Source organism: Gopherus flavomarginatus, chromosome 22 (assembly GCF_025201925.1).
Source record: "Gopherus flavomarginatus isolate rGopFla2 chromosome 22, rGopFla2.mat.asm, whole genome shotgun sequence".
Taxonomy (NCBI): Eukaryota; Metazoa; Chordata; order Testudines; family Testudinidae; genus Gopherus; species Gopherus flavomarginatus.
In genome coordinates, this window is record NC_066638.1 from 14,805,983 (window position 1) to 14,832,880 (window position 26,898).

A 26,898-nucleotide genomic window follows, 5' to 3' on the forward strand; every position below is an offset into this window, starting at 1 on the left:
GCAAACGAGCCACTACAGTGACCGGCGACCCCTAGTCTCAGCCGCCCTGAGCAGAGACAGCCCTGCATAAAGGGGGAGGATGGGACACAGCTCCATGGAAGGCTGGGTAATTGTGTCACTGGCAGACCGTTACCTGGGGGCAGCAGGGCAGGAGATGTCATGGATCAAGGGGGACCCCTCCCAGGGCTTCTTATCATTGCAAAGTTAACCTGACTTATAATTCAAGTGCTGCCCTTAACTCGAGTCCCATCTGCACACTAAACCCTTCACCTGAGTGTGGTCAGGCTTCTACCTGTCTGTCTGGCCCCTTGGGGCTACTGGCTACCGCTCGAGGGAGCCCAGCTAGTCAGCTGCTGACACAATCATGCTGCGGGTGGATGCTGGCTAGCGCCATTTGCCTCCAGAGCCTTCCCCTGTGTGCCAGAAAGGCCAGACACGTTCTCCTCCCCCTTCACAGGGAAGGAATTCAAAGAGCTAACTGCAGCCTAAGCCCCAGGGGATGTGCCCCCCAAAGTCCTAGCGCCCCGCGGGGCGGTGCCCAGGGGGACACAGTAGCGTGAGTTTCCTTTCACTTTGGCTGCTTTGACTCAAGCAGAGAGGAGACACATTACCTGCAGTGAAGCCAGCTCCTAAGACAGGTTCTCAACCTTTGTCTTTCTGAGGCCCCCCCACATGCTATAAAAACTCCACAGTCCGCCCCGGGCCACAGCAACTGCTTTGCTGCCTATAAAAGCCAGGGCCAGGCTTGAGGGTAGCAAGCAGGACAATTGCCCGGGGCCCTGCGTAGCTAAGTTGCTCAGGCTTCAGTTTCATCCCAGGGTGCTGGGGCTCAGGCTTTGCCTTCAGCCCCGGGCCCCAGGGAGTCTAACGCCAGCCCTGCTCTCTGGTTTATTTTGGTGGACCCCCCGAAACCCATTCGCAGCCCCCCAGTGGGCCCCGGGCCCCTGACTGAGAACCACTGGCTTCTGCTCTGCGCAATGTGCCCAGCTGCTGCTCAGCTGCTTCATGTCGCAACAGCCAGGTCACAAGCGTGGGGAATCCTGTTCCCCGGGTGCCAGACAGGCCGGCAGGCAGGGAAGCGATGGCTCGGCCGTGCGTGTGCGCGGGGCGGTCTGGTGGGTGAGTCACTGGAACCTCAGAACCACAAGCGAGCCCTTCCCTTGCCCAGGTCACTGCGGTTCAGATAGACTAGAGCAGAGCCCAGGCCCTTAGCCCCGTCTGCTGCAGCTGCCGGACACATGAACTGTCCCCCGGGCAATAAACCCCAGTCCAGTTTTACTGTATCCAACCAGCTCTGGCCCCCGCCACTAAGCCCCTCAAATATACCATAAGCACCGCCGCTGCACTGGGCCCCCGCCGCTGCACTGGGCCCTCCCAGGCACCAGGCCTCAAGCACACGGTAGACCTAGTACCTGTATTACAGTCACTCTTACGGACTTCCGCCCAGACCAGGGCCCCATTGCGCTAGGTGCTGTACGTAATGAGAGGATCCCTGCTCCCAAAGAGCTTTCAGTGTGCCCAGACCAGGCAGGTGAAGAGGTGGGACGCTGGCTGAAGCATCATTAACCACATGTTACAGATGAGAAACTGAGGCACTGAGCAGTTAAATGACTTGTGCAAGGCCACCCGGGGAGTCTGTGGCAGAGCCCAGAATTGAGCCTTGGTTCCCAGGCCAGGGCCTCAGCCCCAGACCTGCCTTCATCATTGGCTGGGGTACAGATCAAACCTAGCATGGGCTTTTGACTTTGCTGCTGACCCCAGTGCCCGGGCTGCCCACTCCTCCCTGTGCTCAGCTTCTCTGCCCTGGGCAGCTCACTCCAAACTCCAAAAAAGGGAACTTTTTGCTCTGATAAGACTCCCCGCAGCAGATTAAAGCTTTGCTGGAGATGTATAAAATAATCCTGTTTCATCAACAAATACCTGGCAACTCTGGGTTTTTCCACTGGGCTGGAGCCAAGGCCTTGGATTCATTTGAGCATCGCTCCGAGGAGTGAGCTGCGAGCTGCCCTCTCTCCCTCCGTCTCTAGTGACAGACGGAGGGGGATCCACAAGCTGCTAACGCCTCAGCAGGTCCTGTCCCACTCACCAACTCCCCGACCTGGACTCTGCCTACGTCCCACTCCCAGGACGCAGGAGGCTAAGAGGGGAAATGCAGCCTTCCCCTCTAGGTTGTCACTTCAATTCCAGCCCCCACTGGCCATGACTAGTGAGCTGGCAGCCCTTCCTGTCTGAGGGCTCTCACGCGACATGAGCTGGAGGAGTCTCAGACCAGTTTCGTTGCAGCCAGGGGATTGCTTCACACAAACCAGCACCCGAGGTGCTGGCAGAGGCTAGGGTCGCCAGCCTTAATGCACAAAGAGCTGTTCAGAGACGGGCTTCGCGTGCCTTTGTTCTAGCACCATGAGGCCCCGATCTTCCCCGGGGCCTCTGGATGCTACCACAGGGCAAACAAGTAACAAAACACGCTCCAGAGCAAAGCAAGATCTTGCTCCCAGTCTTCCAGTTTGCAACTGTCCAGCCATGCCGGCACGCTATCCCCTCCTCTCGTGTTGCCGGCACTTGCATTTGTATCACGAGACTCCCACTCCCTGGTTGTTTTTCCTTAAAGGCCCAGCTCCTGGAGTCACATGATTATGTGGGACTCTCAGTTTTCATTTAAATACAATGGTTCTAGCCCTCGTGGTTGCAGAGAAAAGCTAGAAAATGTAACCCCCTCAAAGGCTCAGAAGGAAGAAGACAAATGAATAAATAAGACCTCATGATTTTTAAGTCAATCTCAGGATTTTTTGGGGCCTCGATCATGATGCTTGGACGCTCAGAGTTGGCAATGCTCCTGGGCTCTCCCCAACGGGAGCTTTGGGCTAGCTCTCCCCATGACACACACCCCTCTTGGCCATTCCTTGCTAGTTATCTGCCTTTGGAGCCGCACACCAGGAAAATAAAAATGATTGTTGCAGAAGCCCCTGCCTCCCTCCCCTCTGCCCCCGTTCAGCTTGTTTTGATTAATCTTTATGGCGTGGAACCGGGACGGTTTCCTGTCGAGATCTCATTATAGAGCTACCAGCCGCAGGACAGACACCAGCTAAAAAGACATCAGACGGTAATAGCCCTTCAATGAGCTGGATGCAGGGACTGTCAAATATTTATGAGCCGGCTTTAAAATGTAAAGCTATTTCCAGCTGCACTTTGGAGGGGAGTTGAAGCGAGGTGGGAGTGGGGATGGGATGGGCTCCCCCCACTCCTGGCTGGGTACAGCAGGGGGAAGGGAGCCAGGGGTCACAGCCGCTGCAGTGGAATCTGGAGACCCAATGCTGAGCTAAGATCCGTATCTGGGTGCAGCGAAGCAGCTGGGCCAGGTGATGCTGGTGAAAAGAGAAAACCAGCCTCCTGTATAACCCCCCCCACACACAGACATACTAACGAGGGCACTTGCCCTCTGATTATTAAGCTGGGTGCAGCCTAAGGTTCCTTCATGCTATTGGTGTCCAAATAGCAATGGCAACAAGCCTGGCCCCTACCCAGATCCTGCCCCACTCTACTAGGTAAAGACCTGAGCCGAGTGACCCCCGGGCTCAATCACTGCAATTCACTCGGGGAAAGAAGCTTTACGTCCCTGCAATAGCTTCAGCAGCCCTAAAACTGCCCCTGTAAACGAACAGAGCTATTCCTCCGACAGGCTGGGAAGGAGGAAAGAGAGCGATTGTGCCTGTTACTGTTATCTTTAAATGCATCGCTCAGACACTGTGGGGATGGCGGCGATCCACGCGCATAAACAGATCAAGCGGCATCCTGCCTAGTCTGCTGGAGAGAAAGATCTTGCATCACACAACACGGCCTTGGAGAGGGAACCTTGCTGGGCTTCTGACCCTCAGCTTCAGGGCCTGGGGTGGAGCAGGTGTGGTCTGTGAATGAACACAAGACAGGCAGGCTGGTCCAGGGTCCAGGACGCTAACCTAGGATGTAGGGGACCTCAGTTCCAGTCCTTGCTCTGTCATAGACTCCCTGTGTGACCCTGGCTTATGTTCCTCAGTGTCCCCCTCAGTAAAGTGGAGATAATGGCCTGCCCCATCTCACAGGGGGGCGTGAGGTGGCCAGATCTATGGTGATGGAGCCATCTAAGTACCACAGTTAGATAGACCAGGGAGGAGGCACCTTGCTCCTTCATGGGAGGTTTTCCAAAGGAGGCTGGATGGTTTAGACACAACAAATCCTGCCTTGTGCCAGGGGGATACACCAGGTGACTCTTGCGGTCCCTTCTCACCCAACGGTTCTACCAATCCCTGGGAAAGCAGTTGCCTGCTACAGGACATGGCGTTAGTGACTCAGTGAAGGGGTCATTTTCCTCTGCTTTAGCACTGACCCAGTCCCACATGGTCAGGCTGCCATAGCTGCTGTATTTCAGATTAGAACCCAATCACCGCCGTGATCCCCCGGTGCTAGAGGCGCGTGTGAGCTGTCCGCACGAGGATTTCATTCGGCCGCCCCCATTCAGTTGCTCTCTCTCTTGCACTTGCAGCTGGGGACAGAACTGTTCTTCCTTTCCAGTCTGGACATCTGTGGAGCGTTACTGCATCGCTAGCTGATACAAAGGGCACCCTGCCTACATACGCTGTCCTCCCTGCGAGGGCTGCCAAAGCACGCTGGATCTTTGCATGAGAGGCTCTATATAAATGTCAAATTAATTAACAGAGGAAGATCTATGTATTTCCACAAAAGCGCACTGTTTTCACTGCCTCTCCCGCCCTAGCTTTCCCTAAAGAGGGGTCAGGGACTTGAGTGCCCGGCTGAGATCTTCAAAGGAAACCAAGGAAATTAAGGCCCCTAATCAAACTAACGAGGGGGTGGGATTCAGGCAGACAGGGGCAGGAATGTCTATAACTACTAGAGAACACAACCCTCCAGATGCAGGTGTAGAACAGTTTATTCCCAAGTCCCTACATTCCTCTGCTGCCAGCAGGTAGCTGTGAAACCCACTGGCACAGGATATCACTCTAGGGGAAGGATGGTATAAGAGATAACAGCCTTCTACTGCTACAAGTAGCAGAGAACTGTGCTGTATCTGTAAAGACCCCAACCGTGCTGAGGACCTGTGTCAGGAGTCAGCATAGTTCCACTTGCTTACATGTGTTTTTTTTTTTAATTTAGGAAATTCCATTAAAAGAACATTAGAGTTGCAAAGTCACGCACCCAAAAGTTGGAAAATGCCACCTGCGTGCAGCCATCTCATGCATCTGTATTAGGACACGGTCTCTAACTACATGATCACAGAACACTGCCTGTTCAGTGAACAGGACAGAGTGTTCTCTAGGAATGAATCAAGGTTGGGCAGTGAAGGTTGTTGTCTGTACAGCCCCTGCCTCGGGTTTCGCGGTTTGGATAACGGAATACGGGCACGGAGCATTGGATCCTATCCCTGCCTCTGCCACAGAGTTCCCATTTGCTGTTCGGCAAGTCAGTTAAACCATCATCTTCCCCGGAGGTTTGTCAGTTCCTCATTCCCTGGGAACCCAGCTTGAGACACGCGACATCCGATTTGCAGAAGCGCCGAGTACTCACAATTGCAACTGGGAGTTCTGCTCAGAACACATTAAGTGCTATAAAATGCTAAATACTCTGAAAAATCAGATCTGATGCATCTCAAAATTGGGCACGCAAGGCTAATTAACACTTTTTGCTTTAATCTCTGGGCCTCAATTCCCCATGTGTAGAACGGGTTTAATAAAACCTCCTTACGGAGGTGCTGGGAAGATAAATGCCTTCGTGTTTGTAAAGCACTGAGATACTGAGATGAAAGCCCGGCAGAAAAACCCAGGAGGAAATTAATAATTCTGTCTTCAGAGAAGGCTTTGGATAGTGTGCAGGAAACAGTGCATGGGATAAGGAAATACTGAACAGCTGCCCATTTGGTGTCTGCCATCCAGCCAGTGTACTGCATAAGATGGGGTTGCAAGAAAACAACTGCGTGGTCATGTAATTTAGGACATGCATACCCACGGAAGGCAGAATTTCCTGGCCTGTGAGTGCTTCACTTTGTAAACTGATATTCTTTTACCATAGTTTTTTTGGATGCAATTTTGTATTTAGTAAACAAAGACAAACAGAGTTCTGAGGCCTTAAAATCCCACCTGTCTTGCTGGAAATAGGGTGTAAATGGGGGTAAATGGGAACTCATTTGTTTTAAATAAGAGTCAGTGCTATTCAATGGGATCCACCGGGCAGGACAGCTGTAGTTTTCCAAGCTGCCGGAATGTATTACATTACAATAGTATCTCTAATATGGGAAAACTAGGAGTTCATGTGATACTTCAAAACCACACAGAGGCCAGTGTAGCCTGGTCCAAGGATCTTAGCTCTGATCCTGCCCCACTGAAATCAATCTGAGCTTTGCCTGCGGTAAGCGAAGGATCAGACTTTCCATCCGTTCCCATATCCCACCCCCCATAGTTTGAACAGTCCAATAGACAGACACCAGGGAGACAGAGACAAGTTTTTCAGTATCACATTAGGAGCCAGCTGCCACTCCAACCCATTCCCCGCTCCCCAAAAAACCACATTTTTACATTGACGTTGGCCAAAATTTTAAAGCTAGATTAAAAGTCTAACGCCCTACACTAAATGCTGTAGATTTGAAAGAATCAGCAGCCAGATAAACTAAATTACACTTAATCCACATTGTGAGCGGATGCTCCAGGAGTTGTGGGCAGGGGAGAGGGTGGACACGGACGGATTTAAGAGGGCCCCGGCGCTCTTGGTGAGTGATTCAATGAGTCTATTGTGCTTATTTCCACCACTGTCTCCCTTTACTCCCGGTTTCCTTATCAAATAGTTAAGCACCAGGGAAGAGCCATGCTGGATTGACCCCACTGGGGACTGCACACCCCTTCATGCATAACAGGCACATGATAGACGGCAGCTGTGCCACCTTCCCAGTAGTGACTCCTCCACATACCTCAGCTCATCTCCACCCTGCAAGGCCCCTCTCCAAGGGACGAGAAGGGGGTCGCTGATCGCTCTGACCCAGCAGCAAGGGCCAGCAAGGACAGTGTGTTTGTGGAGTGGAATCCCACTAGGATTTGAGCTGAGACTTGGTATCAATCATGTGATTTAGATCTCGGACATTTGCTTTATGTTGTGTGCAGTCACTGGATGAGTGTCGCGGATGGCAGGGCCCGAGACTTCTACAGCGCTCGCCGACGCACAGCAAGTGTGGGGAAATGAGCCCCGTTGCCCTGCTCTCTGCATGTGTCGGGACAAAATGTAACCGCTCATGGAAAGGTCAGCGGCCGAGGATCCTAGCTGCACTGACGTGGCATTTGGAAGAGGTAAATCCCTGAGTTCGGCGTACAAAGCAAACCCCGACTGCTGCACAAGTTCCACTTCCCTGAGCAAGCAAATGACATTGTAATAACCCAGGCGTCCTGCTAGACAAGAAACCTGATTGCAATTCCCAGAGCCCCTGGGGTGTTTCCTGGAGCAGTCCAGAGCTGCAGGGAAGCAGAGAAACCCCTCTCCCAAAGCCCCAGTAGGGCCATCCCCTTAGTACTACACTGGCTTTGGGTGACCCCTTCTGGGGAACTGTCCCAAGGGATGGCCCTGTCCTGACCTCTCTCCACTTGCCACACAAAAGGGCAGCAGGCAACAACAGTTCCTTCTTAGTAGATGGATCATTCTTATTGCCCAGCAAGGATCCATGCAGATGCCGATGGACGGCCCTCTGCCCAGTCCAAGAGAAAGCCTATGAACCTTCCCGCAGCTCTCCACATCAGCAAGGGACAAGCTCATTCCTACAAAGCTCACAACATGAAGAGAGGCCTGTGCTCTGCGTTTCTGTCTTCCTGAAGCCTGTGCGCAAACACACACACACGTGCACACATGCACGCACACACGCACGCATCTACAGCAGCGTTTCAAATAGTCCTGTCTGGACTGCGTCCAAGATGAATTTGAAAGGATTGAAAGGGAGACCTGACTGGAAGCCCATTTTCCACTGCCTTTCTCCCCCTCGCTGCAGAGCCAAGCCCCAGTCTGTCTCTGCTAGCCTGTCCCTCCGCCTTGGTTTCGCAGGATTGCGGTGGACTCTGGGTATAGAACCTGTTATTGCTCCAACTTACCCAAAAAAAGTTAAGGGTGAAGCAGGTCAAGGTGACCCCTCAGGATGGGAAAAGGCAGCTGCAGTGGACAATACAGCCAGACCAGCTTGAGCAACACTACCCAAGAGCGTCAGAAAGGAGGGGTCTGAGTCTACCTTTCATCTCTCTCAATTAATGCGCTTTCCAGCAGCATCAGCAAGCCTGCTGGCTCGCTCCAGCACTGCCTCAGTAACGGACCCATCTCTGCGGATTTTGTGTGCATGGCTTGGGCCAGACAGACCTGCTCCAGCTCCCAGCTGGCTCCTGGGGTGTCAAGAGGGAGCATCAGGCAATGCACAGAGGGTCACCAAATTCCTGTCGTCACCTGGAGGCACCAAAGAACTTGTAGCAAGCACCAGCTGCTTGGAGAGACCCGTCGCCAAGGCCAAGCCAGCTGAGGGGCTGAGCTGGGAGGTCAAGCTCTGGGATGAGAAGACCCAGTGACCAGAGCACTCTATGCCTAGAGACAAGTTGCTGAGCAACCCTGTCGGTCTTGTCATGGGAGAACCTGCCCGTCCAGGAGAGGATGCCGGGAGCCGGCAGTTGTGTTCAGGAGTCACCATTTGCATGCACTGAAGTAGGCCCAACAGGCAACTCCAGCACTGAGACGGATGCTGTGGAGAGCTTATAGGAGGCAGAGTAGGATGGGCTGGGGGGAGATTGAGGGAGTACAGCCGGTAGCTATTGCCCCTCCACTACTAGGCCTTCGCTGGTATATTGTCTCTCTGGAAATTACGCCGGCACTCTTGCTCTATCTGGGTTTGTCTCTCTCCCTCAGTCTAAGGCCAAACTTTAACGGATACATGTAAGCAAATAGCTGAGACCCGTGGAAAGGTTACAGCTAATCTCTGCTCTTAGTAATTAAAGTGACAAGTTGATACTTAAGCCTCCATCTGGGCCAGTCTGCAATGGGTGCCAGACAGTGCAAAGGTAGAAATCCCAGCTGGGGGCGATGGGAAGGGGACCGGGTGAGGGTCTGAAGCCTGCCTCCCATCGCCTCTTACACTGGGGTAAACCCAGAGCAGAATCAAGAGAACTGTCACCCAGCAAGAGCAGTGCCAGGCCCAGGGGTTTGATTCCAGGCATTTTAGGGCAGATCTCATTTTAGTAACATATCCCTCTGCCACAACACACAAACACAGCCACCCCCACCCCTACCCCACAACCAGCCAACTTGGCCTCACCACCAGCGATAGGCATAGTTGGCAGATTTGGTGCAAATATATACCAGGATCCCAGAGGAGTGCAAGGCACTCGTCTACCTCAGAAGCTACTGTGGCAAGGATCTTTGGACCAAGATCCACCAAATCAAGACCCGCTCTGATCTGCAGGCACGTTAAGGTCTAGAGAAGGCACTCAGTGTAAGAGCAGGTGCTTCATCTTGGTGGCCTTGCCCACAGAGCTGGGACTAATTCTTTACATTTCAGTAGGGCCTGGAGGGCCCCAGCCAAGATGTTGCTAAGCATTGTAGAAACCCAGTAAGAGTCCCTGACCCCCAAGCTTACAGACAAAATAAAGGGTGGGGGAGAGTGTGGAGGCAAGGAGCGGGGAAGTGATTGGCCCAAGGTCACTGTCAGGAATAGAATCCAACTCATCCAGTTTCCATCCCACTGGCCCACACAGGTAGTACAGTCCATGAGAGTCAATCTGGATTACAATCTGGATTGCATCTTTCAAACCCAATCCTGATCTGAGACCTGTCAAGCAGGAGTGACTCCATAGCAGGCAATGCAGCTGTACCAGTATAAAACAAGTTCAAGAGGAGAACTAGGTCCAATGTATATTAAATCTCACACACAGCTCTTAGGCTATTACAAGGATACCCTTGGATGGGGCTGGGGTGACTCTTTCATTCCAAGATACTCTTACCAGGTGCTTATAACTTTCTGGGGAAAGCCAAAGAGATCTTTAGGAGGCCAGAATTTCTCATTCTCAGTGCAAAGATTTGTCTTTGAGGTGAAGTTTGCAAAAATGCTGGAATTGTCCAAGTGTGAAGGAGAAGGGGGTGGGTCTTGGCTCTAAGTCTACTGAGATCTATATAAAAATATTACTGCCTCTTAAATAATACATCTTCCCATGGGCCATCCCCAGCCTGCTCCTTCTGCTTCCTCGCAGCCATGCACAGAACAACATGTATAATTCAAGGCTCCTTAAAAAGCATCCAGCCCACATCTCAAGCCAGGCTGAGCCCTGCAGCTCCCAGCTCCTTGGGTTTGGAAAGGCTCTTGTGGGTCACCCTAGGGCTCTGCCACCAGTAGCTTTGCCAGGGGACCTCAGGGACATCCTCCTCCTTATCCCATGACAGAACAGGGCAGAGGGACTTTAAGGATGGAGATTCCACCACCTCCCTAGGGAACCCAGTCCAGTGCTTCACCACCCTTCTAGTGAAATAGTGTTTCCTAATATCCAACCTAAACCTCCCCCACTGCATCCCCCCATCCTTTGCTGGGAGACTGGAGGGCTCAGGGCACCAGGAATGGCTGGGCTGAACCCAGACCACCTTTGTAGTGGCTCCAAAATGGTTAGTTGGTGGCCTCTGTCGAGTGCCTTGGGGCCATCTATTGGCAGGACCCGGCAGCTTTCTTGGCAACCTGAGCAAAAAGGTTGAGGCTTGAAGAAGCCGTGGAAGTGCCCTGGCTCCCAGCGGGGGTTCCTGCATGTCAGGGCTCTGGCACGGTCCCAGGGTATATGCGCTCCAGTTACACCTCATTAGCCTCTTTTAAAGAGGCGGCAAAATCTTGACTGAGCGGATTCTGCTCAGTGACCGAAATCCAGAGTCACTTTAAATACAAGCAAAGATGCGGTTACAGGTAAGGTGGGGCCTGGCTAATCTGCCGTCTTCAGATTACAAAAATCCTACAAGACAGGCAAGCACGAAACTCTGCCAGATTCTGGTTCAGGGAACAGCAGAGCCTAAGTGGAGCAATGGCTGAACGAGAGCCGCTGGCAGATGGGGTTGGGAGCCCTGAATCTCAGTCTAATTCCTTTCCCACTTGTCCCCCACAGTCCCTTGCCGCCATCAGCCACCTTCACTCTCTGCCCCGCACCTCAGCGTCTCTACCCAGCCTCACACCAGTTGGCACACGGCTCGCGGAACAGCAGAGAGGCAAAGACTGAGCGGGTCAAGGAGGTGGAAATCTCTCCTCCCACCTTGCCCCATCCTGGGATCGAGTCAGGGCACCATGGTGGGGTGACAGAACCATGCCCTGAGGCTGCCCCTACTGCACCCACTTGCTGGCTAAGCAGAGAGCTTTGATTCCTGGAATAGCAACTCTCAGCAGCGCTAGGTCTGCTTTAATACAGGCTGCATTTCCCAAGCACGAAACCCAGCGCCATGCAATGCACCTGAGGCACAGGCGAGCCCGTGCACACACATGAAATCACCTCCCTGCTCACCGAAGCCAGCGTGGTTCCCCAGCATCCAGTTCTGCTGAATTGCTCCCCCGGCACTGCCCTCTCTTGCAAGGCCCAGCAAGCTCTATGCCGGGACGCTGCTCCTTACCGCTGTCCCCGCTCCCCGCACAAGTCGGACGCTAGGCGTGGGCAGGGAGGGGAGAAAAGGCTCCAAATCCCCAGCTCTGCACTGGAGTCGGCAAACCACAGCTCCTGGTTCCTGAAGAACAAAGGAGGAGGCCTGCGAATTGGGCCTCCTTGGTTCTGTTCCTGGTTCTGGGAGGGGGTTCTAGAGCAGAGGGGGGCAAACTACAGGCCGTGGGACTGTCCTGCCCGGCCCTTGAGCTCCGGGCTCATCCCCCTCTGTCCCCTCTCCCCCACAGCCTCACCGCCGCACGGGCCGCACTCTAGGCAGCAGGATTGCGCGCTCCTTCCGAGCAGCACGGCAGCGTGTCTGGCTCTGCCTGGCGGCGCAGCTGCCAGACATGCTGCTTTGAGTGGCATGGGAAGGGGACCTGGGCTGGGGACGGGAGGATTGGATAAGGGGTGGGGAGTCCCGGGGGGCAGTCAGGGGACAGGGAGCAGGGGCTGGTTGGATGGGGTGGAGGTTCTGGAGGGTGGTTGGGGGACAGGAACGGGGGGGCTGGATAGGCATGGGGTCCCGTGGGGCCTGCCAGGAGGCAGGGCTGTGGATAGGGGTCGGGTGACTGGGAGCAGGAGGGTTGGATAGCGGGTGGGGTTCCAGGGGGTGGTTGGGGTGGGGATCCCAGTAGGGGGCAGTTAGGGGACAAGGAGCTGGGGGGTTGGATGAGTCAGAGGTTCTGAGGGGTGGTCAAGGGACTGGGGGGTTAGATAACTGGTCCCAGGGGGCTGTCAAGGGGTGTGGGTGGGGGTGGGGGGGTGGATAGAGGTCAGAGCTGTCAGGGAACTGGGAGCAGAGGGGTTGGATGGGTCAGGGGTTCTGAGGGGGGCAGTCAGGGGGCAGGAAGTAGGAGGGGGGGGAAAAGGGGGAGGGTGCCAGATTGTTTGGAGGGCACAGCCTTCCCTACCCAGCCCTCCATACAGTTTTGCAACCCCAATGTGGGCCTCGGGCCAAAAAGTTTGCCCACCCCTGGTCTAGAGGTTAGAGCAGGGAGGGAGGACTCCTGGGCTCCATTCCAGCCCTGACCTGCTGCAAGACCAGAAATCAGCCCCCTGCTCCCAACCGAAGGGCAGATGCCTTTGCACTGGCTCCGAGATGATGGGGATTCCCAGCTTCAAATCAAACCCCCACCATCAACAAGCTATTAATAATGCAACGCCGACGGGGCCTGGAAAGAACGGAAAGGCATGAAACATTACACAAATATCTCCCTGATCGAGACAAAAATGTGAAACTCCCCATTTCACTGCAGCTCCTTCAGTAACAGCTGGGACAGCCTGTGTCTGGCCACTGGCCAGAAGCAGCAGACAACCTCAGGGGCAGATTTCTCAGACGAATTTCCAGGTTCACAACTGATTTCATTTTGGCTGTAGATATTTGCACCGGAGGGAGAGTCAGAGTCCAGTCTTGAGAGAACTCAGGGAAGGCAAAGGGACTCTCCGAGGCTGCATCTGGAAGGGGAATCGTGTCAACTCTGAGCCTTGCTCTGGGCAGAGAAAACAGAGAGAAGACTAGAAGCGCCGTTCATTGTGCCCCACTTGATATGTCATCACTAGATAGAACACTCAGTCGCTCACACAGCCCCTTCCACCACAGGATCTCACAGCCCTTTACAGGGGAAGAGTTATTCCCACGTTACACATGGAGAAACTGAGGCCATAAAGTGACATGGCAAGTGAGGTGGGGGGTTAAGAACAGAACCCAGGAATCCGAACACTTAATTTCCCCCTGTTCAAGGCTGCACTCTCTCCCAGAGCACCACATGGCGTAGAGAACTACCAACTCCCAGCCCTGTGCAATGCTCCTTCCCAAGCCCAGGGCACGAATGGGGTCTCCCACTAGTCATTAATAGCGGAGTTTACAGACATCATAAATACTAGTGATGGCACTTGACATACTGCAGTGCCTTCCGTTCAGCACTTTGCAGGCCAGGGCCAAACTTCTGTTCCCCAATATGCCAGCGCAACTCCTCTGCGGTCAGGGAGGCTGGTCTTTGTGGGAGCAGAAATTTATCCTGTAGGTCCCTGGTCACCAACTGGTCGATCCTGGAGACTCTCCCAGTCGATCGCAATCTCTGGTGGCTAAAAGCCCGGTGGCACAGCGGGACTAAGGCAGGCTCCCTGCCTGCCCCAGCCCCATGCCGCTCCTGGAAGCGGCAAACACACCCCTGTGGCCCTGGAGGAGGGCAGGGGAGGGGTCTACATGCACTGCTCCTGCCGGTAAGCACTGCCCCCGCAGCTCCCATTGGCCGGGAATGGGAAACTGTGGATAATGGGAGCTGCAGGGTGCGGTGCCTGCAGAGAGGGGCAGCATGTGGAGCCACGTGCCTGCCTCCCAGAAGCCTCAGGGGAACGTTGGCCCCTTCTGGGAGCCGCACGGGGCTGGGACACGTAGGGAGCCTTCCTTAGCTCCTCTGCGCTGCCAACTGGGAGCCTGCACCTCAACCCCTAGCCCCCTCCCGGAGCCAGCACCCTATACCCTCTCCTGCACCCTAACCCCCTGCCCCAGCCCTGAACCCCCTCTCAGAGCCAGCACCCCATACCCCTTCCTGCACCCTAACCCACTGCCCCAGCCCTCACCCCTCTCCCAGAGCCAGCACCCCATATCCCCTCCGGCATCCCAATACTCTGTCCCAGTCCAGAGCCCCCTCCTGGACCCAAACTTCCTCCCAGAGCTTGCACCCCGCACCCCAACCCCGCTGCCCCAGGCTGGTAAAAGTGAGTGAGGGTGGGGAAGAGCAAGCGATGGAGAGAGGGGAGGATGGAGTGAGCTGGGTGGGGCCTTGGGGATGGGACCAGGTAGATGCTGGGTTGCACTTAAATTCAAAATGTGACCTTGTGCGTAAAAAGACTGTAGACCACTGCAGTAAGTGTATAAATCCCTTCATGCATCACAAAAATGCAGCCCTCTCTGGGATGGAACACGGCAGCTGTTTACCAGCACACAGCAACATTACGTAATGGGTATTTTCAGGAGAGGGAAGTGAAGAATAAAACATTTCCATTTTAAAGTGCAGGGGAAATTTCAGCAAAGAGAATGTAATTACTCATATTGGAATGTGGCCCATGGCTGGGAAGGCTGCCAGGGAAGATTTAATGCCTGAAAGTGGTCAGGACCTTGGTTTGAGATCTCACATAATCATTTAAAATTCCCTCGGAGATTTATCATCAGCGGAGTCAGAGCAGGGACTCAGATAGTTAAAGGATATTTCATCTACCCACCATGCAGGATCCAAGAAAAAGGCTGGTGGAGGAGCGAAATTAACAAAATCCAAAGCATCGTTTTTCATGATGGACTGCAGTATTGATGGTATCCCTACAAAGGTTCTCATGCTACATTACAGCTCTCAGTGCCGGAACAACAGGGGGCTTGTTACACCCCATTTTGTCTCCCGGCATCCGATAGGTGACGATGCTGCAGTTCTACAGCTGGAAGCAGGGGGTTTCAGGCAAACTCACACTGAAATAATTGAGGGGAGGTGTAATTCACACTGTACAGGGAGACACATTTCTAGAGCTGGGGGAGAAACAGTTTTCCTGCCCTGGGAACATTTGTGTGATTTCAATCGTTTTTCCCGGTCCGCAAGGGGACAAACCAGAGAACTGTCTATATTTTTTGTGACAAATAAAGCAGAGAGAGAGAGATATACACACACACACACACACACACAACTCCCCACCCCAAACAGCACCAATTTGTGCACTTGCCTAGAATTATAGAATATCAGGGTTGGAAGGGACCTCAGGACGTCATCTAGTCCAACCCACTAGGATGTGGGAGATCCAATTTCTAGTTCCTGCGCTACTTGATTCGGAAAAAGGACTTAAAGTTGAGTCTCCCACACACCAAGCAAGTACTTTAACCACTGGGCTCTTGGCTATCTGGGGTCTCTCTGTCTTCCTAAATTCCAGCCCAGAGCAGAGACACCTTCCCGTCGCAGTATTTACATCCTGTGAAAAGTGCTGGTGCGTACCCGCTGTACTATGTCAGTACAGAAGTGTCCCGCTTTGATACGGCTCCGTTTGTTACCTGGCGTAGAGCAGCCCCTGGATGGCTCTGGGGATGGGAAGGGTGCAGTGACTTTTGCCTCTAGGACACTAGTTCAAATCATTGCCTCCATGAAAGGAGGCAGGTTGTTCTCAGCCTCATGCCTCCATCACAAGAACCATCATCACAGTCGGCATTAACTGGCCTCCTTGCTGACACTCTCAGAGGCCGAGTAGCTAACAAGCCCTGGCGGCTGAACATCCCCCATTCTTCCAGAGCTGACCCCTCCAAGCACCAGAAGGGAAGCCAGCCTGACTGCAGTTCCTGGATAAAGAAGGAACTTTGGGCTCCACCCTTCCCCGGCACTAAAACCCAGACATGGGCAGAGACATCTCCAGGTTTAAGGCTGAGCCTGTCTTGTCCGTCTCCAGAGTCACCCCCTAAATGCTGCACACCCATCCATGCAGCAACCCCCACAAATTCACACCCTGTTACAAGACACCATCTTGAGTCCCTGGAGGCAAAGCCTGGCTTTGCACGTTTAAAGGGAAAACACTGCCAGTTAAGATATTCTATACGGTTCCTCACCAAGGGGCCAAAGCTTTTGATTATTCACCAGGGCATCCTCCAGGAAAGCTTGGAAGGACACTAGGTTCCATCGAGAGAGACACCCAGCAGGCAACATTAAACCATCCTCTCTGAAGAACCAAACTGAAATAAACCAACAGCTCCCTTAGCTGGAATGGGAAACAGCGGGGAACCACATTCAGCTCTGGTGAAGATGGGGAGTCCAGCTAGGAGGAATTTGCTTTGCTTTAGATGAAGGCTTCTCCCTGGCAACGTGGAGATAGAGAATGCGGTGAGAAGGGGGCCATGGAGGCGAGGATGCTGAGCTGCTGGGTGACGCATCCTCGCCGACTCTCCTTTTACACAAGAGGCTATTGGTTCCACACACTCCCCCCACCAGCGCTCGCGGCCACCAGTAATGGCCCCAGAGCAGGGCTTAATTAAACTCGCTTCTGCAGCGTCAACATGCTGGAGTTGAAACCTATTAAGGAGATAACCATTTTCACTGGATATGGCCCGAGGGAGCAAACTGGTGGCAGCACCAACCAGGGGGAGCCATGCTGCCGAGCGGTGACCTTTCCAGTTCAATTTACGGAAGGCCCATCTGACAACCACCGGTAATCATTACAGACAACCTCTAGAGTAAGGAGGTTACAGCAGACTGGGACTCCGGAGCTAGGGCCAAAGGCTGGGAAGATACGGACAGACCTCCCCTGTGTGGATTCGGGAGCATTCACTTCCCCTCCCCCTGTCTAGGGGGAACTGAGCTGGCTGCATTCCAATCACCCAATCCAGCCCCTTGCTGAGCGTCCATTTCTTGGTATGATTTATTTAGCACTGGGGATGATTTCGCGAGAACGGCATTGCTCTCAGCTTGGCAACTGAACCAGCCCAGGAGCAGGAGAGAGAATTTGATTTTCATTTCATAAGGGCTGGCTAATGTCTTCTTTATTATTATTTGCATCACAGAAGCACACAGAGGCCTCAGGTGGGATCAGGGCCCCGTTGTGCCAGGCGCTGTACAGACCCATAGAGAGAGAGAGAGAGAGAGAGAGAGTCCCTGCCCCAAAGATCTTACAATCCCAGCAGATACAGCACACAAAGCAGGGGAAGGAAAACCGAGACGCGAAGTCATTTGTCCACGGCACAAAGTCAATAAGACTTAAGCACCTTCCCTGAATTGGGGCAGAGAGAGAACTTGGCCATTGTGCCACAGAGGTCAAAGAAAAAACATCCCATCCCCTAGGAGTTTCCTGAATGTTTATCCAACACCGCTGCAAACATTGTTATTGCAAGGACATTTCCCCTGCTTCTCCCGTGCTGCCCCTACTGAGTGGGGGCAGGGACACTGGTATCTAGCTACCATGGTTTACAGGACATTAAAAATACATAAATAAGCACTTTGTAACCCAGTCACTCCCCTCCATACATCGAGCTTCTGAAATTCTCTGTTTAAGCTGGATCAGTTTAGTGCTTATGAGAGTGAAGAGTCGATAGCACAGACTGGAGAGAAAGGAACAATCCTGCCAAGGGCTCCCCACCCAGGGCAAGCACTGCCCGGCGCACCCGCCTCCCAACCCGTGCAGAGCGCTCCTCGGTGCCCCCCGCCTTCCGACCTGTGCAGAGCGCGCCTCGGCGCTGCCCGCCTCCCTCTACCCATCTGCTCACCCACAAATCTCTCTGTGAAACACAAGGAAATGGTTTTAAAAAGCTAAAGAAGGGCAGAGCCTGAATTCAGCTGGGAGACTCTCATTGCATTCATTCTCCATCACCTCTGGACCACAGAGCCTGATAACCCTGCCCGCTAGGGGCATTGGCGCATTACAAGGAGCTGCTGGCGGGTCCCAGATCTCTGCAGCCTGGGTATTATTTCATTTGATCTTTAATGACCATTTTGGGGAGGAAACTCCAGGAAAGCCCCTTAGAGAAGATGCCAGCGTCTCTGCAGCAAGGCGAGCGTGGAGATCCCTGGCTGGGCGTAAATACCAACAGACACTCGCAGCTGGACAGCAACAACCCCTGGCCCTACCGGAGCTGGATGGCAGCGCTGATCAGGAGGCAACCTGTCTCCCAGTCCCCGGAGCGCAACATCTCAGGAGGAGCCTGCCCATGTCCTGCCTGATTTGTCATAGCCAGATCCATGCTGCGCACACACACACAGCCCAAGTCACGCGGTGGCCACTGACTGGGCGATAGTCCCGCCTGGCTAAAAACACCCAAGCTCTCCCAACCTCCTCGCCTGTTAAACCCTGTCACTGCCACACCTCTGTGTCCCAGCGCTCAGCTCTTCCCCTCACGGATTAGTCCCAGGACTGCCCTTCCACCCTGGGAGCTATGGGGAGAGAGACCAGGCCAGCCATGCCAGCAGCTGGAGCCCTCTGTTCCTGGGCAGCACCACAAGTTTCACCCACACACCCTTCAAGCAACAGGCTCCGTCCCTGCCCACCCCTCTGTGCCAGGCTCCACGACCCGTTCGGCACTTGTCCTGTCTGCAAGCGACAGCAACCCTCAGGACAGGGGGCCACATTCCCAGCCGCAGGCTGGAGATACAATCTGCCGGGGCAACAGAACATGACACTGGGCGGGCGGATTGGAGCTGGTGCCCTAAAGGGGACTGTAGACTTGTGTCTCCACCGGTCCCCTCTCCCAGCCAAGCCCCCTTGGTGCCTAAGGCACTAGCCAAGGACCTGGGCTCAATTTCCTGCAGTGCCACAAACTTCCTCTGTAACCTTGGGCAAGTCACTTAGCCTCTCAGGCCCAGAACCTCAAAGGTATTTAGGTGCCTAACTCCCACTGAAAATCCTTAGCTCCCCATCTGTGCAATGAGGATCACAGCGTTTTCATACCTCCCAGGGTGCCGTGAGGATAAATGCTGGTGAAAAGCACTATAGAAGAGCCAGGTATGAATATCTTGGAGTTAGTGCTACAGGCTGGGTTTTCACTGCAGAGTTCAGTGCCGTTAATGGAAACAAAGCACCACATTAGGGACCAGCCCGCAGCACCCAGCGGTGAGAAACGCTCGCATCTTGCAGTAACATGCTTGGCGACCTCAACCAGCATTATCAGACCCATTTCACAGACAGGAAAACTGAGCCAGGTCAGCAGCAAACACAGGACCAGACTCGCATCTCTCTCCTTGGGTCTCACTGGATACTGGGGTGAGCCAGACCCCACTTGCTGCAGTGCTCATTACTAGAGTATAGGCACCGTGTTACAAAACACATCCCTCAGATTCAATACTCATTTGTATTGTTGCCAAGCCTACACGCTCTCCCCCCTATACACAATGGCCGGGATTTTCATAAGTGAGCGATTCTGGGTGTTCAGCCTGAAGCCTCTGAAATGAGCCTGATTTTCCTGAGGGCGGGTGCTCAGTCTCTCTGACTATTCGGCCCCTCTTAGATGTCTCAGGCTGGGCACCCAGAAACAATCACTCTGTATGCTCTTGGCCAAGTCTGTGTATATAATCCAGATAGCAGACTCAGCCCCTGGAGCCACACAGCCCAGCAGGTGCCCCTCTGTCAGGATGGCTACTGCCTCCTCCTGACAGAGGTAGCGAAGAACAGGACACAAATCAGTTTCCCTTTTCCTGTCCAAAGAGCAAGTGCAGGGTGGGCATCAGTGTCAGGCGGGGTATTCCAAGAAACAAGGTAGGATTCAAGACCCTTCTGTGCGAATATAATAAACTCTGTATGTGTATGTTCATGTACCACTGCCCTCTACTGGCTGCAACCAGAACTGCTCAACTGTGCACTATAGACCCCATACTGCTAACAGCTAGTGGTGATTCTCTTTAACTCAAAAGCAGAGCCCTTACATGCTTTTGAGGTAGATCAAAGTTCCACCCTAGCTAATGCCTTCAAGTTCTAAGTGCCCATGGCCTGCAACATAGCAACAATTCAGTCCTATGCGGCCACTAATTTGATACGTTGAGACAGATGGGAGGTGCTTGCTGCAGGAACATCTGCCTCCTGTGTGGTTCTTGCATCTTCCTCTGCAGTATGTTGGAGACAGACCCTTGGGCTCGATGGACCATGGCTTTGACTGAGAATCACAATTTCTATGACAGCAGTCCAAGTTTGGGATACATGAGAATTTGGAGCCTGCTTAAAACAACCAAGTATTTCCAACCTAACACCCTCTGCCCCAGGGAAGGAGATGGCCCCATCTGACCCAGACTGACTTCCGGGGTTCTGCAGGACAGAGAGCTGGGCATCCCGGGGAAGCAGCACTCAGTGGGAAAGAGATGGACCCCTAAACGCATTCCTTTGGGGGACTACCGCCCAGGGCTGCCAGGCAGCTGTGCACACATTACACCTCTGCTAACAGGCACCGAATCCTGGCAGAGGCTCTCCCTCATTTCTGCACTAAGCTGAGTCTGCCAAGGGACTCCCCTCCCAGCACGGCCCTCTAGCAGCAGGGGGCTTCCCAGTTACATGGACTCATTCTAGGTAATTTAAAAGCACAGCAGGAAAAGTGGTGAGTTTATTACAGCACACTCCCCTGCCCACCTACTGGGAGCATCCCCGTCCCCCCATTCCTCACAGTCACAGCTGCCCCAGTACCACCCAGCCCTCATCTCATCCACTGTCTTTGCTCTACCTCGGGCCTCCCCGCAGCACAGCCGCCACTAGCCTTGTCCCCTGCAGACAGATGGACAGACACACACGCCCCCCAGATTTTGGCTTGTCGGCCCAGATGCTGCACTTGGCATCTTCTCACCTGGGCAAGAATGTGGTGCCCATTCTCCTTTAGCTCTCTAGCAGGGCATCAGCAACCCTCTACCAAGAGCCAGCAATAGGCCACAGCCCTAGGGGACAGAAGAGGGAAACTGAGGCGCAGGGCAATGATTGTAAATCAGAGCCACCAGGTGTGCAGCTGGTTGTCCTATGGAACTTCACACTGCCCTGGATGGCATGGGAGAGGTGTTCGCATGCCTGTGGATACATCCCGGGGCTCCTCTCATCACCCCAATGCAGTGGTGCAAGAAATCTGACATCCCAGAAAGGCCCACATTCCCAGCCCATGGAGGGAGCCTGGTGAACTGCCTGGGAACAGAAGCATTGCACCTGACATGCCCCCCTCTGCTCCCAGCGCCGCTTGGCACCAGCCGGACACCCAGGGAGAGCGTGAGCACAGCCAGGGATGGATTAGCCGCCAGCAGCTATTTTCACATGGGGAGTAAATGCTGATAGGCCCAACATGAGCATTCAAGTCACAGCCAAGCAGGGCAGGAGGGGGAACCATCCCTCCTTGCTACACAGTCCCCAGGGGAAGGAGGGTCGGTCATTCTCATCGGCACCTGCCACAGCGCAAGTAAGAGCTCCGGATTGGCTAAAAAAAAGCCAGGGACGTATCATAAACCCTCCCACCTGTCACAAGTGTGCACGATCCCCCAGCTCCTGCCCACTCCAGGCTGCTGGATCCTTTGCCCCGCCTCACACACGGATTAATGGACACCTCACACCCTGCCCCTTCTGGACCCCATTCCCACCCTGCCTGGGTTTCTTGCCCACCCTCTTGCTGCAGCCCCCATCCCCTGCACTGTCTTCCATGCAGGCTAACGCGGTGAGACCCCGGGAGTTCAGGGGTCAGTGTTTATGCTGGGGAGAGGACCTGGGCATGGGTGGGCATGTCAGCTCTGGCATTCATCTCGGGAGGGAAGATGACGCAAAGGCTCTGGCAGGCCGAGCCTGATGATAGACGCATGCGCTGCGGGTCCCCTCCCATTTGGAGAGGGAGCCCCCTCACCTGGAGCTTTGCATTAGAGACTCCTTTGCTGTGCCCCACCCTGGCACCACACAGAACCCATCCCGTGGTGTCACTGCTTACAGCAGCCCCCTCCCAGCCAGCCCTGCTCCGGTGTCAAGGTGGGGCTGGGTTGGGGAGGGCTGCAGGGGGACCTATTTGTAACCCCCAGAGAAGGCTCCAAGGAAGACGTCCCACCCAAACACCCGGACAGGCCCAATCTTTGCTCCCTGCCTACACGAGTCGTTCCAAAGTCCGGAGCAGTGAGTGGCAGGCATTTGGAAGCCAGTACACTGCTGCTTTGTTGGGCAGCCCCCAGTGCCACTGGCCCCCCCATGGAGCAAACTCCGAACGGCTGTGCTCCGACATTCCTTACCACGCTCCCAACGCATGCAAACAATAGATGCAAACAGACGCTCACATGCTAGTTGGGGGATCCGGCAGGATGGGGGATGCACCTGGCCTGCTATTACCCCGTAGAGTGGAGCTCGGGGGCCACAGTCGGCTCCTCAAATCTGTCTCAGAGCCAGTGAGATGCTGGCCCATCCCAACCCTGTGTCACAAGAGGGTGACAACATTTGGATTCAATGAAACGCTGCTGATTCAAGACAGCACATCCCACCCCAACCTCCTCAGTGACACGAGAGCTTCGAATCTCACCAGATAGCCCAAAGTGGCAACCCTGATTGAGTCCCCTCAGGGAGCCGGAGATGGGGAAGCCCAGAGCCCATAACAGAGACCGTTCCTGACAGGCAAAGAGGACTGACAGGCTCCAGGCAACAGACGGCAAATAGTCTCTTACTGAACTGGAATTTAAGGGAGAAGAGAAACATCCCCCAATTAACCATTTCCCTACCAGCACCATCAACCGAAGGGTTTATTAACACCCCATTAACACATTTGCTAACTTGCATTAACATCCTTTCTTGCATTTACTGTAATTAGGCCTGAAAGGTTCCGATTTTAATTGGTTGATGTCAGCAAATGGCCATTCTGCCCTTCCACTCAAAGCCCAAACAGGAGAAATCGGGCACTGAAATTTACAGGTAGGAGGGAAAAGGGAAATATCACTGGAAGGTGAAGAGTGGGTTTGTAGTCAGCCCTCTCTTCCATGATTGTGAAATCCAGGCCAGGATTTAGGGAACCCCTGTGACCACTTCTGTGCTTAACAAGGTGCAGTCTCTGGACTGTAGCTAACAGGAATCAGTGCACCCATACACGTGGTTGTGCCCAGGCTGCACCTATGAGTCAAGAACCATGCCTGGGGGGCACGTCCCACGGCTCCCAGCTCTGCTCCAAATAGGGGTGCAGTCTGGACAGCTACACCCAGTCCTCTGGGGACCACAGAGCAGAGTGAGAGGAGAGGTCAGACTCCCACTGTCCCATGATTCCCTGGGAGCTATCCCGTAATTCCCTCACCATCCAAAAAAAATCTACCTGTTTCCCAGCATGCCCACTCAGATGAGCTGCTTCCATAGCAACTGGCTGGTTCCTGATCTCCTCTGGCACGGACGGATCCACTCTGCACAGGGATCTGCCCCAGCAGGAATGGCAGAGGGGAGGCGGCAGAGAGCGGGTGAGGAGTGTCAGCATATCCAGCAGGGAGACAGCACCCACTACTTGGGTGCTTGGGTCCATGGCGGCAGCACACGTGCTCAGGCAGCACTTTGGGCCAGGCTCACAAGCACAGAATGGTGCCACTCGATTGTGCTAGTCAGCCGGGGAGCTAGGGAGCCAGAGGGGACCACAGGGTCTGTCTGTGCCCAGCAGCCTCCAGAAAGAATCCCCCATAACAGCCAAGCCCTGTCTCTTCTCAGCCACAAGACACGCTCCAAGCTCTCGCAAAGAGTTCAGAATTCTGACATGCTTTAAGGTGGGTAACCAGAGGGGTGTGAAACAGGTTTTGTTTAAGAGCTACCATCAAACAGGAGCAAACACCACCTGGGGTCTGCGGTCTCCTGCTAGTGACGAGCTTTCTGGGGATTAAACAACATGTAAGAAGTTGGAGCTAAACATCACTAACCATCAAAAGTCAGAGAGGGAGTGTGGGGGAGCTCCTGCGATACTGGAGGGCAGAGCTGAGCCAGGGAGGGGGCCGTGAGGGGAAAAGTTGTGAGATCTTTTATAACCAGGCTCTGATTCTGCTGACAAAAGCCACTCTGAGATGGCCAAGAATGGTCCTGCTGTCAAATGCAAGCACCCAAACATGGTTCAGCTGAGTGCTGAGCCCACATCTGAGCCGGCTCTTTCCATCACCCACACACAGAAGTAGTCAGGACTCCAGGAGCGAAACTAACGTTTTAGCCAGTGTGTAAACAGTGAAATAATAAAGCTGATAGTTTAACCAAGTCTGCCACAGATCAATAGCAAAATGTGCTGGTCAGCTTAATAGATTATTGATACTCAGCATAAGAATCTGCCTGTCTTTACCTCTCTTAGGGTGGCGTATCTATAGCCCTGGTTGGTTCATACAAATAGATCATGCCCCTTATTGCATATTCACTCTCAGGCGCACTGGCCTCATTAGGGGGAAAACTTGCATCTGTCTCTTTTGAGAAACAAAATCATTGGTAGAAACTCTGCTGAAATACACACAGGCACTAGGAAAATACCACACAAAGGGGCCATATTTAACAACCACCGTGGGTGGAGATGAGGAGTGGCAGACTCTGCTAGTCGGGATCATTCATTCAAAGTAGCCTTAGTTCTGTGACTCCCAGAGTCTTCCCCAGTGCCTCTATTTGCCAGCGTTTGCAATGATCGGAGGAATGAATGAGCACGAAGCTTTGCCTGCCAACCTCCGACCCATTTAAAGAATCTGTTACTGCACAAGAGACTCTCCATGGAGATAGTGAAAGGTGGCTCTTGTTTGACCGACAGGGTCGTTTATGGGCAAGAAGCCAGTCCCTGTGACTTGTCTCCATGCACAGGGAGAGGGAAACGCCAGCCCTGTGGCTTCCCTGGAGCTCGCTGGGTGCCAGGCTATTTGCAAAGCGCGGGTTGGGGTTGGGTTTGACACCCACACCTTGCCTGGGGCTTTCAGGCAGCAGGATGCCAAGGGTGTGGAAATAATCACTTTGACCCATGGGGGGAGGAGAACTCAACCTGCAACAGGAGTGTCCTTCGGGTAAATAAAGCAGCACCCGGGGCAGTGCTCTCCGCACCCCTAGCGCCCGGGAGTTGCCCATTCACTGCACCCTGGGACAGGCTTTCCCGGGCTGAGGATTTGGACCTTCCCCCCACGGCGAACCCAGGAGCCCGGGCCATACTCCTGCCACTAAAACCCACCCCGCCGCTCCCTGCCCCACGGACCCCACCTGCTGCTCCGGCGAGCCCACCCCCAAGGCCTGCACCGCCCGCGGGAGAACCCCTGGGAGCCGGAGCCGGCTGCGGCGCGGACGGGAACCGGCACTCGCGGGGGCTGCGCCGCAGCTCGCCCGGGCGCGTTGATATGCGGAGTCTCGCTCCCCCCGCGCGTGGAAATCCGGGCCGCGGGGCGGGGCTAGTGCCCGGGACAGAGCAGACCCCGGCGCCTGCATCCCCGCAGCAGCTCCGTGAGGAGCCACCCGGTGCGTGCTGCAAACCCAGCAACTTTCTTCTCCCCCCCCCCCCCCGCGCCCCCGGAGGGGGCAGCACCAGGCTCTTCTCCCTCCCCCGCAGGGTTATTTTTAACCCCTGCTTCCCTGTGACCTTAGAATGGCCCCGCATACATCGCCCCCCCCCGCCCAAACCCGCGTGCGGGACGAGCCAAGACAGCCCCCCACACACACCCCGGGGCTTCGCAGCTCCCTGGCAGACACGCCGGTGCTGCTCCCCGGGGGGGGGGGGGGAAATGCACCCGCCCACGCCCGCCAGCGAAGCCACTTGTTCCCGGCAATGCGGCCCGGCCGCAGCCCCTGGGGGTGCGGGGGGGGGCACCACCGCGGGAGACCAACCAAGGCACGAACATTCACCATCAACTTCCCAGCGCGGCCCGGGCACCTGGGGGGGGGACACCCATTTCTTGTCATGCAACAATCGGACCCGCAGCAGCGGTGTGGGGGGGACCATGATGATCCCCTAGCGGGGCGGGGGCCAGGGAAGTGCCGGCGGGGTGGGTGGGGCCCCTCTGGGGCGGGGGAGGGGCTCGATCCCCCCGGGGCTGGGGGGAGGGGATAGGAAGCCCCCCCCCACGCCCCCCGTTGCTCGGGACCAGGTGTCACTCACCAGCGCGGCGTGGCCGAGCAGAAGCAGCGGCAGGAGCTGCCCGAGCGCCCGGGGCCCCGGCGCCAGCCAAGGCATCTTCATGCCGGGAGGGGCGGGGGGGGCGAGTTTCCTTTGTTCCCGATGCGACCAGGCAGCCCCGGAGGGGGCGCGGGCAGCTGCCGAGCCCGGGCCGGCGGCGGGAGCGATGCGGCGGCGGCGGGGAGAAGCCTGGACTCGCTCCCGGCTGCTGGGGCTGCGATCGCCGAGTCCAGCCGGGCTGCGCGTCTCCTTCCTGCCTGCCGGCCCCCGGCTTCGCCTGCGAGCATCAGAGGCGTCCCTCGGCAGGAAGCGTGCGCTCCTGATCCGCCTCCATCCCTCCCTGCAAGGAGGGGAGGGAGGGGAGAGCCGGGGCGGATGGAGGGCTTGCAATGCCCCCTACCGTAGGCTTCACCTCGGCCCGGGCTCCTCTCCCCTGGCCGGGCCCGGGTAGCGGGGCGGGGTTCGTGTCTACACACCGCCACCGGCTTGTTTTTAGGGGGTTCGAAGAGAAGCAGCAACCTGAGTCCCCTGGAGCCGGATGGGAACAGCTCATGGGTCCAGGCTGGGGAAACTAAATGGGCACAAAGTGTAGAATCACACACAATTCATCCCCCCTACACACACACAATTCATCAGCCCCCTACACACACACACACACACACAGTTCATCCCCCTACACACACACACAATTCATCAGCCCCCTACACA

General features: G+C 54.9%; 1 protein-coding gene across 1 annotated transcript in view; it reads right to left on the reverse strand.

Annotated features, from left to right (window-relative positions):
* Positions 1-26,477, reverse strand: part of SDC3 (syndecan 3) — a 180,688-nt gene extending 154,211 nt beyond the window's left edge. The window contains 2 exon segments of the mRNA XM_050932336.1: positions 26,173-26,264; positions 26,267-26,477. Of these exon segments, the coding sequence (XP_050788293.1) occupies positions 26,173-26,264; positions 26,267-26,477 (303 nt within the window).
* Positions 26,478-26,898: the final 421 nt, after the last annotated feature.